The sequence below is a fragment of the Notamacropus eugenii genome, chromosome 1 (genome assembly GCF_028372415.1).
Source record: "Notamacropus eugenii isolate mMacEug1 chromosome 1, mMacEug1.pri_v2, whole genome shotgun sequence".
NCBI classification, from domain to species: Eukaryota; Metazoa; Chordata; class Mammalia; order Diprotodontia; family Macropodidae; genus Notamacropus; species Notamacropus eugenii.
Genome location: NC_092872.1, coordinates 419,846,214 through 419,857,432, shown reverse-complemented (window position 1 = coordinate 419,857,432; position 11,219 = coordinate 419,846,214). Strand labels below are relative to the sequence as shown.

Genomic DNA, 11,219 nt, shown 5'->3' with positions numbered 1-11,219 from the left:
AGAGCCTATAGAATTCTAAATGTTTGTTCAGATCATTAAAACTCCTCATTTCAACACGGATACACACAATAGGCTCTTCAAAAAAAAACCTTTTGTGCTATTTTTTAAAATCACCATAATTTCCCCCTTCCCTCCCAGAGAGCCATCCCATATAGCAAATATTTTTAAAGACAAAAAAAAAATTCAATATAACTGATCAAAACATTGAAAAAAATTGAAACTATGTATACTTTGTAAGGGTGGACCTCCTACCTCTTCTCATAGCTCTTCTGTGGAGTTATGCTCGTTTTTGGCCATTTCGTCACATTCACTTGTGATCATATGTTTGTAATTCTGTTTCCTTAGCTTTGCTTACTTCACTTTGCATCCCTTTTGTGCATACCTTTCCCTATTTCTCTGTATTCATCCTATTTCTAATTTCTTAGAGGAGAGTAATGATATTCCATTATATTCATGCACCTCAATTCACTTTGCCATTCCCCAATCAATAACCATCTACTTTGTTTCCAGTTCCTTGCTGTCACAAATAGGCTATCACAAAGGCTGCTATTATTCTTAGTATTTGGGTCATTTCTTCTTATAAACAGCCTTCTTGAAAGTATATCGATAGATAGATAGATAGATAGATAGATAGATAGATAGATAGATAGATAGATAGATAGATAGATAGATAGATGTGTGTGTGCACATATATACATATACACATATACTATATATATCTACCTATGTATATGTATGTATGTATGTATGTATGTATGTATGTGTATATCTATCTATCTATCTATCTATATCTCTCTATCGAGCAGTGGAATCTCAGGGCCAGATATTACAATCACAATTCCAAACTGCCTTCCTAAAAGGTTGCACCGATTCCCAGCTCCAACAGTGCACGCACGTGTCTGCCTTCCCACAACCCCTCCAACATTCGCCGTTCCCAGAGGTGCGCTGTTTGCGGAATTGAACTTCCCACGCCCGGTTCCGCGCCTAGAGCGTCCCTCCGCCACTAGGGGGCGATGTGCTATTGGGGGGGGTTGATTGAGCGTTAGACCATAGAGAAGCTGCTTCCGCTTCCGGAGTTTTACGCTTCCTTCACGATTCCGTTTAACGCTTCGCAGACCCGTTGTTTAAATAGCCTGTCTCTGTGGCTGCCGGATCCCGACGTGAGGAGGTAAAGCGCCCTCGGGCCACCGTCCCAACCGTCATCTTGACCTCATTCTTGCGACGAAAGCCTAGCTCGTCACAGAACTGCCCAGGCCTCCTTTTTGACTAGCGCTGACTCAGACACAGGCGCAAAGCGATTCCTCTTTTCTCTTTAGGTTGGCCGGAGTCCACGCTTTGGCGCAGGCGCAGAGAGACCCCAAGTCGCGAGACAAAGGGTGACGCCGGGAGCCGTCGAGATGGCGGCGGAGCAGGGGAGTACGGGCCGGTCGATCCCAGCGACCCCGGAGAAAGAAGGAGCTTCGCCCCTGAAACTGGAGGAGTCTGACGCTGGCCCGGAGGCCTCGCTCCCTGGCCCTGCGCCCCCTTCCGCTTCGCCCCCGTCCCCGGTCCAGCTCCCCGCCGCCCTCGAGGCCTCTCCCCCAGCCCACGGACCCCCGGGGGCCCGGCCGGGCCCGGAGACGTTCCGCCAGCGCTTCCGGCAGTTCCGCTACCACGAGGCGGCGGGGCCGCGCGAGGCGTTCCGCCAGCTCCGCGAACTGTCCCGCCAGTGGCTGCGGCCCGAGGTCCGAACCAAGGAGCAGATCGTGGAGATGCTGGTGCAGGAGCAGCTCATGGCCATCCTGCCCGAGGAGATCCGGGCCCGCCGGCGAGGCCGCCGCGGAGACGTGCGCATCACCGGCTGACCGAGAGAGCCCGAGGCCCCGCCGGCTGGCGAGCGAGGAGCGGCCTCCGCCCTCCGGCCGCGCAGAGAGGCGGCGGCGGCGATGCTGACGCCGGGGCCGCAGCGGGCCGCACCGTAGCGAGCTTGAAGCTTCTCCCCTCGTCCGGGGGCCGCCGAGCTCCCGTTGTCTTGTCTGTCCGCACCCGCCTCCGCGTTAATGAAGCCTGATTTTTGGCAGTCGTGGCCTGTTGTGACTCTTTCCTTCGCCTCTTGGTTTTCTGCCTGGCAGCCTCCATCGCCACTCTCCATGTGGCTACCTGGGGGGAGGGCGCCTAAGGTGGAGACTGCCCAGTGCTCTGTCCTACAGTGGTCCCAGTGTCTTGTGAAAGTAGCCATCTATTCCTTCTGCTGGAGCACCTCATGTAAAGAGACCTGATCGATGTCCTATGTCTGGTAGTTATTTTTTTCGTGAAAGGTCGGAGGACCTGCAAGGGACCATACAGATTCTATCTAGCTCCCTTATTTCATAGTAGAGGCTTGTTGTTAAATTGTTGTGGAGGAATGAAAAGATCATTGGCAGTTCCTTTCATGTTATTTTGGGGTAGTGCCTTTTACATGCGTTCTATCTTTTTAAGTAACCAGGCTCAGGGAGATCAAGAGTTGGCCTAGGGTACACAATTGATACTAGAATCGGGGGCTTTTTGTGCACTGTTTGAGGATGCCTTTGTACCCTCTGTATGGTAATATCCAAATCCGTTAAGTGTTTAGCAAGAGATTATTGCAGAAATGAGGTTGACCTACAGTTGAGGTTTAATAGCACCGGGTTTGGTACCACCCACTGAGCCCAATGTAATGCATTTTTTCCTTTTCATTACAACTCCATATTAAGTGTCAAACCACCTGTTTTTAGTTTAGTCTTTCACTCTGCCATCTACAATATGGAGAAAGATGCATCTCTTTCTTGCCCTTGGCCAGTGTCCCCTGGAGTGGAATTCTTAGGAATCTGTGGTCCAGTGCTGATGGACCCCCACCCCGGGACTGGAAGATTTAGTGAACTGTTTGTGACATTCGGTGACTTAAGATCAGCAGTGGGCCCTCTTGGGACTGTTGTGCCTAGCTGGTGCCTTTCTTTCTAGTTATTCAGGAGTGTGTCTGAAACATTCACATGGAATTAATTTACAGCTAATAGCAACTTTTTGTGTTTTAGTTTTAGGAAACATGCTAAAACATTTGACTTATGTCAGAGCTGAAATTATCTGGAGCTGGAGAATGTAAGCATAGCCAGTTTGGTGCTTCGGCAAGACATTGTATTTCCTCACTTCACTGCAAGCATCAGGTGCTCCTGGCATTTTTACCCTCTTAAAAAAGCATTAAATTATTCATCAGAAAAGGATTCTTGTGTTCCTTTGTGAGTCAAACTGATTTCCTGCACTCATAAGTTGTAAGGTAAAACTTTGTCTTCACTGCGACCCATCTTCTACTCAAGGTATCACGTTTTTGGAGGATCCATGATTTCATTGGTATGATTTTTATGTGATCATTAGGATTCCATATGCAAAACCTTGTTTTATAGAAAATGTCAGTGGTTACACAGTGTTTTATTAAGGGACTTAAGTGGTAGGAGAGTAAACAAAATAAGCACTAATGCATAAAACAACAAAAACCTATTTATTTTTTCCAAACACAGATAAAGAGGTTTGCATGTTTTGTAAATATTGCTCCAAAGCAAAACTTCTATATACAGTGCCCTCCATTCTAATAGTGCGTAAACAAACAGTTACATCTCCACAGTGCAATGTTGGCTCATCTCATCAAGGTTCTACCTTGCATTCACCCACCAATTTAAAGAAACAAAATTTAGTCAAACCAGAACTGATTCTGCCAAGACAATTTTAGTAGGATAGCTTTCATCCAAATAGACAAAATTCAAATTTAGGTAACATACAATAACTAAACATTTCTTAAAGGTAACAGCAGTAATTGTTTCCAGTGCTCCAACTTTAGATTAACTAAGCTTGGTCCAGCATTCAGAGATGGAGGCTCTTATCCCTGTACCATCCTCTGTATCACATAATAAGACAGAACCTCTTCCAAAGGAAATTTGAAAAGGGGCGTACTGTAAGTCTTCAGTTGAATAAAATCCCTCTCTGAAGACCTTGCTTTTTTTATTGCCTCTTCTCAGGAACACAAGTCTTACTTGATGAATCAAATTAAATGAAATGGAATTTTATTTCTTTTTAAAATTATCCAGCAGAATGAACAAAAACTGGCCACTTGGCAGAATTCAAGAGGAAAATTTTCATTTCTTTCCCCAACTCTGTAAAAAATCTAACCCGTTTCAAACCAATTAACTACCTTCAATGTTAACTTACTAATGAGGCCTCTAGATAACCCACATTTGATATGCAGGTGGAACTTTGCAAAAGGAATCTCTGAAAACAGCTGTTCATTTCTGTTTCCTTTCAGTTGGCTTGGTTGTGAAGCAGCTGTCCAGTTAATTACTTCTAATTTAAATATTAATATACTAAGCATTTCTTCATACAGCAGCATTAGTGATGGGAAAGACTTTTTTTTTTTTTAAAGCAGAGTCATATGAACTTTATTGCAAGTGTCATAGCCACTGGGATTCTCTGCTGTAAGGCTACCATACTTATTTTACTGTGAATTAGGAAATATCCTTCCCCCAAGGCCCTCGTTTTCAATGTTAAACAATCTGGACCTTTCCCAAAGACTTAAATCCAAAGGATCATTGCAGATCTTAACCATTCCTATTAAGATGTTGACTATTTCAAGTTTACATAGTAAATATTTGCAGCATATAATATTACAGATTCATAAACCATTAATTAATTCTCAAATGCTAATGGACAAGTGTGCTTTGATGTTTAAGTGGTATAATCATGAGCAAAACTAACAGTGGAAAAGAAGATCTAAAAGCACAAGGAGGATTTCCCCTGCACTGCACCATAGGGAACATGATATAGGGACTGTTATTGATGGCTGCAAAAGTAACACAAATACATCATTCTCAAAGGTACTAAATGATACTGTACCTGAAATTTAGGCAGCATAATCACCTTGATCTCACAAAATAAGATATACCTGGAAATTAAAATGTTGTGGTATATTTTTTAAAAAAGGGGTTGTGGGGTATTTGGAAACACCATTAAAGGTGAATCTCTGGGGAGGCTTACAGCGGTACATAGGGTCCAAGTCCTTACAGTATATAAAAGAAGCTGACTCCCCAAAGGACATTCTGTTTTTGTAACGAATCTTTACAGTAAGTTTATAGCTTTGAAAAAAAATTTACATTTCAAAACTGAACAGGAGCTATCAAATATTAACAAGGTGGGTAGATAGAAAACACTGCCCTGGATTACAGACCTCGCTACAGTTTGGAATACCTAACATAGGTCACATGCAGTGAGACCTTAGCTCCCCCAGAGGAGCCTGTTAGCCCTAATGCAAGCAAAAGCCCAGGTCCATCCTGGGAATGGGAACAGAAAAAGCTCAGACTAAGTTGATTTTCCCGAGTACCATATAGTAAGTCATTCATGCTAGAGACATGATGAACTAAAATAATCATTTACTAGGGGGTGAATACAGCCCAAATGGTCATTTATTGTAGCAATCTAGAGTACTTGGTGCAGGCTTTTGGGCCTGTACTATTTAACCTCCATAGAATAGTTAAGTCATAAAAAGGACATTCTCACAAAGCTCAAAATTACAACTCCCACTGATTAAATATCATGTGAGACAAACCAGGAAGGCTATTGTGATCCAATCTGAAACACAAGTCAATTAAATAAACTGCAGAATGGGAATTACAACCATTTTCAAATAAACATTTTTGGCTCTTACTCCTTTCTCAGTGGCACAATTTAAAGTGAAGTTTGTGCAAAAAAAAAATTATTCTTTTCATTCAACAATTTATGTGAAAGAAGTAAATTCTAACATTTCTTCTTTGCCTTCCTGCTCTTGAAGCCTGTGTTGACTGGAACACCCTGCTCTCAGCAGCCTTGATGTGAGTAAGGTGCCTGTCCTGTGTCCACCACACTCTGCCTGGATCCCTGAAGTCAATCCATGTTCTGTGCATTAAGTATGCAAATTTTGTTTAAATATACAAAGAGCCTCCTAAAGACATCCTGATGATGGTGAATGGGTAGTGCTCAGGTCAGTATCATGTAGAACAACAAAGCGCAATCTGTTGCACCTTTCCCAAGTCCGTCAGGAGTTGCTTTATGCAATGCTTGAGCTGAGGGAGTCTGGCTAATGGCTCTGGTGGCTCCAGTTCTCCTGTGTAATCCAACCAACTTTCCAGAACTGGGCCCAAAAGACAAAGAGATATACCTGGTTAGTCTTCAGCATTTCTTTAAGAATATTAAAATATTTATTGGAACTTTTTGCACCTGGCACATGAACATTTTCTGTCAAGATTAAAGGGAGAAATTACTCAAATCAACAAGCAGTAAGGACTTGGCAGTATGGGGTCACCAAACGCCTTGGTCTGACTTTCAAGGTCCCTTGAGAGTTCCAAAGAAGAACTCAATTCAAACCTCATTGGCCCATTAGCAGTGCCACCTATGACTTGGTCTTCTGCTCCATTAATATACATTCTCAGCCATCTCTATCTCTTCCCATAGTATATTCACAGTACAAAGAAGACATTTAAACTTTTGTTGAACTGTGTTCATTCCCACCTCTGTCTCGGTTCTTGACATTCTTGTTTGGAATTCCTTTTGCCTTTCCATCTATTCAATTTCCACTCATCCTGCTCAAGTTCCACCATTTCAATGAAGACTTCTCCAGCTAGTCTATCTAACACAGCAGTCAACCCACTGAATTCCTGGAACGCTCTGACTTTAACTCACAGAGATCCTAAGATATAAAGACAGATTTCTAGGACGTGTGGTGGAGGATTTTTTAAACCCAAAGTCCATAATCACTACTAGGTCCCAAAGATTTCCTTTGTAATTCTAGGTATATTGGATTTTAAAACATTTTGAGAAGGGGTCCATAAGTCAGCGGACCTATGGACCCCCTTCTCAAACAAGGGTGTTGAACTAATTATACACACACACACACACACACACACTCTCTCTCTCTCTCTCTCTCTCTCTCTCTCTCTCTCTCTCGTAGGTGTGGGGAGAGAAACCCCTACAGGGGTCCATAACACAAACAAAAGGTTAAGAAGCCTTGGTTGACTACAGTACACTCCTCTTTTTAAAGACAGGAAGAAACAGATTCAAGAGGTTAGGTAACTTGCTCACTTAAGAAGAAGACCCAGATTCAAACCTAGGACCTTTAATGTCAAATCTTCTGCATGATGCTAGTTCTCAACTTTAGCAGCTTCACAGACATAGAAGGCTCTGCAAGAAGTAGAGTTAGGTACCTGAACTTCAGTCAGTTCTGCCTTTAAATCCAGTACCTTTTCAGTGTCATTCTTACAACAGCATCACACTGCTGTGATTTATAGCCTCTCACTTATGGGGCCTTCTGTTACCTTTCTTTCATGTGGATGTATACTACACTATAACGCTTCTTGAGAGTAGGGAATCACATTTTTAATTTTCCCCAGATGTTCCAGAGAGCTGACTCAGTGCAGTTATATAATCTGAAGTGATGAATAAGCCTCATTATACTTTAAAATGAACAAGCCTGCGTTATGTCCTACAGGCCAGGGAAGGGAGATTTATCTGTTATAAACCTTCCCCGCTGCTCTCCAGAAGTGGCTGCACTTAGAAGGTAAATCAAAGCAGGAAGGGAAAAGAGCATCATATTCAATCAAGTACGTATTACTGGATACACAAAAGCATGCTTGCTAGATGCTCAAAGAGAAAAAAATTCAATCAGTGGTGTTGGCCCTTGTGGGACTCTTAGTCTAGTAGGGGATTGTAATACATAAACACTGATACAAACAAAAACTATAAACTAAACTAAAAACACAAATAATAATAATATAAAATAGTATACAAAGTTGCAAAATAAAAGTGCAATATGAGACCTAAGGAGGAAAATCATTTCTATGATCTACCTCCTTCCAGGTGGCTCTAAAGAAAATTTATTTTGGTGTTGTCAATACAAAACTTCCTCAGCACAGAACAAATCAGCCTAATCTACAGGATCAAAGATATCAGCAAAAGATTTTCTTCTATTTGGGGGCTGAATCCTACACAAGGTTTGATGGTCTACCTTTTGCACTTCAAGGAAATGGGAATATGAGTGTCATCTGTGGACTCTAGGTTTATGCTTCCTAATATGCTAAATTTTCCATCCACCTCTTTTCCATTTCCTAGCTGGGTTCTGGAACCTAACATTTTTTTTTCTATGAGTAAATCAAGTGCACCAAGCTGACCAAAGAAAGTGATCTTCAGGGAGGAAATAATTGGTCTCTATTTATTCTTTTGACCTGAAATGCCAAATAATAGTGCTGACTTGGGAAATTCAGAGCACATCCCAGGACTAAGGCTATACAAAGACCCATCAATGTCAAATCCTTTTTAAAAATATGCATTGTCAAAGAACTTCAAATACCAAAGAATCCTGTACCTTAAAAAACAAGATGAGATGCCTTTAGAAGCATCTTCTTTGACTCTTTCCTTAAGCTCTCAAATGTAAATCCAACTCATTCATAACTTTCCATTTCTAATTCACAACCCCAGTCCTGACCCTCATTACCTTAACTCTTAAATCACAGAAAGAGCCTTCTTTCTGGTCATGCTACTTCCTATTTCAATCTGTCCTAAATGAGATCACACCGGTCTTCCTAACTACCACTTTCATCATTATTGCCCTACTTAAAATCCTACAGTGGCTTTAAATAGCTGGTACAATAAAACACAAACACCTTAGTTTAGCATTCAAGGTACTAAATAAAATTGGTCCACCATCTCTTGAGCTAAGCTTTCATGAAATAAATTTCTGTGTTTCCAAACAAAATACTGCACATAATAATCATAACCTTATTCTACTCCCTTCTTTGACCAATTTCTACACAATACAATGTTGCTTGGGCAATAGTCATGCCCGCCTTTCTCAATGATCCTCAATTTATGTCCCCATTCCAGTCAGGTGAATTTCTTTGTCAAGCTCATTTCTGCCCCATCTCCATTAACTGAAAGCCACCATTTCATTCAAAACCCAGCTTATGAAGAATCTCCAAGAAGACTTTCCTTAATAACCCCAAATTGGTTAACCACATAATACTTACACAGAGTCATCCTGTGCACTTATAGCAACCATGCACTTATGGGTTAAAAAGAGGTGGTGTTCCATGAATGTTGGTACTGTCTCACCATTTACAGCACTGATTTGTTAGAACATAACTCAAAACCTCAGCCATTTATACTCCTGACCTAAAGATTCCACGTTCCCAACTCAACATGATGCTTTATGGGCCTACTTACTATGTTCCTGTTCTTTCCCTTCAACAAATATACACACATAGGATCCACAGGCTCTTATCTGTTCCTTCCACATTGTGCAACGTAAGTTCTATTTCTAGTTCCTGAAGCTCATAGGAACCATGCCTCGTTCCTCAGGAAATCTTTAAATTCATTTGGTACTTTCAAGTAGTGCTGTTTATTTTATGTGGGACTGGGCACATAGTAAGCTGGGCACATGGGTAAGCTGTTTAGAGAGGGGAAGAAGCACCATGAACTGAAAATAGTGCCAGAGCTCTCCAACGTGAAAGGAACAGAGGAAAGCCTGTGGAGCTCACCTGTGTTTGTTTAGGGGAAGGAGCAGGTAGAGGAATCTGAAAACAAGATCAAAGCCCTGCCTGTGTTCCAGGGATCTTTGAAAAGAAGAGAGATTTACCATCCAGCTCCTTCTCGATGGAATCCATCCTGTGTGTGACTTCATCCTGCAGAGATTCCACGTGCGTGAGCAAATTAAACTGCCACTGGAGTTGAGCATTCACCACTCCCTCCCTGTCTTTTTCCAACAGCTTCACTGTGGGGGTTTCCTCTGAGGGGGCCTTTTTAGAAGCACACTCCCTCACCTAAAGATCAACAACACTGTGTTACTACTGCATAGCTCATTCACAAGCCCTGGTCCCTCCCTCCCCAAATATTTGTCCCAAAAGCTGGAAAAAGGACTCATGGTTGAGTTCTATGAATACAGTTTCTGATACTCTTTTAAGAGTTCCCCTTCCTAAGGCAGAAAGAACTTGGTTCCCTTGTGACAGTTCAGGTTATCTCAAAGGGCAAGAATGAACTCTGACCACTGCCAAGGACCATGGAGGTGGAGAGAGCTTACAAAAATGACCTGTCCTGACCCTGAGCCCTAGAAAGAGAATTTTTATTCCCTCTACCTCCCTCAGAGCTTTTGGGGGAAGGACAAGGAGTGTTTGCCTTTTTGTTGCATTAAATCAGCAAAGGATCTTTTTGCAATCCAGACTTATAGAGGTTGGTGGGCCTTCAGGGTTTGTCTATTCCAATGTCTACACAAAGCACAAACTCTCCTTTAACAGGATTCTTAATAAATCTTGGGGGGACCATTACTTGAAATCCTTGCAAAGACTATACCCTTGCAAAATGAATAATCTTAAATCACCATATCCCTGTGTTTGGTTGAATAAATAATGACATTTTTATTTAACCAATATTTATTGAGTATGTTAGGTATAAAGGGGAAAGAAAGACTGATAAAACATGATCTCTGCCATTAGAGAGTTTAGAGCATAAGAGTTCCGTAAAACATGTAGCCATATATCTAATATATATTTAATATATATGTATATATAATATATTTAACAAAAGTTGGATTTAACTAATAATGCTAATATGAAATCCTTGGTTCTTTAGTAGGAACTAGCTCTTTGGATACATAGAAATGTCATGTTGTGAACATTTTCACACTCTAAAAGCTGAAATTCAAAAGTAAAAAGCGTGGTCAGGATTAAGTGCCCATAGTTAAATGGGGTGAAGAGCTAAGTGGGGTGTTGCTGCTTTTCTGTTCCAAATAATTATCTATCCTAAGAAATGATTGGGTATTAGTTGATGGGATGTTGCCACAATGGTGTGAACTCATTATAAATTTATCCCAAGGTAGAATCACCAGCACCACTTTTCTCCTGTGCTCCTCACTTGGTGATGGTCATGGCTGTGTATGGCTTCTGTAATGAAAAATGAAATAGGGGAGTGTGGTACAGTAGAATGAATCCTGGCCTTAAATTCAGGAGAAGTAGAGTCTAATCTTTGTTCTGTCAAAAACCAGTTGTGTGGCCTTAGACAAGTCCCTCCCCATCCCTAGGACTCAGGACACACATCTGTATGAGGAAGGGAGCTGAACTAGACAGCCTCAGGAGTCTCTTCCAGATCTCATGTTCTATAAGACTCTATGTCACTCACATGCACTGGCCTTGCACTCAATTTAAACACCAGCAAATACAAAA

At 41.8% G+C, this 11,219-nt stretch overlaps 2 protein-coding genes across 7 annotated transcripts in view; one reads left to right on the top strand and one right to left on the bottom strand.

The window, feature by feature from the left end:
• Nucleotides 1-1,049: 1,049 nt before the first annotated feature.
• SCAND1 (SCAN domain containing 1) lies at nucleotides 1,050-3,212 on the top strand. Its single transcript, XM_072631388.1, has 2 exons — nucleotides 1,050-1,168; nucleotides 1,317-3,212. Exon 2 carries the CDS (start codon nucleotides 1,398-1,400, stop codon nucleotides 1,842-1,844), a length of 447 nt encoding a protein of 148 aa, XP_072487489.1. The 5' UTR covers nucleotides 1,050-1,168; nucleotides 1,317-1,397; the 3' UTR covers nucleotides 1,845-3,212.
• Nucleotides 3,213-3,471: 259 nt separating this feature from the next.
• Nucleotides 3,472-11,219, bottom strand: part of PHF20 (PHD finger protein 20) — a 118,742-nt gene continuing 110,994 nt past the window's right edge. For 5 of the 6 annotated variants that reach the window (XM_072631374.1, XM_072631373.1, XM_072631376.1 and 2 more), the window contains 2 exons: nucleotides 9,641-9,824; nucleotides 3,472-6,145 (listed from right to left, as the gene is read on the bottom strand). In XM_072631374.1, coding sequence (XP_072487475.1) covers nucleotides 6,003-6,145; nucleotides 9,641-9,824 — 327 coding nt within the window. In that variant the 3' untranslated portion in view covers nucleotides 3,472-6,002. Of the gene's footprint in view, nucleotides 6,146-9,640; nucleotides 9,825-9,861; nucleotides 10,941-11,219 lie in introns of those variants that run through there. The other variant, XM_072631379.1, reaches the window with a different exon arrangement.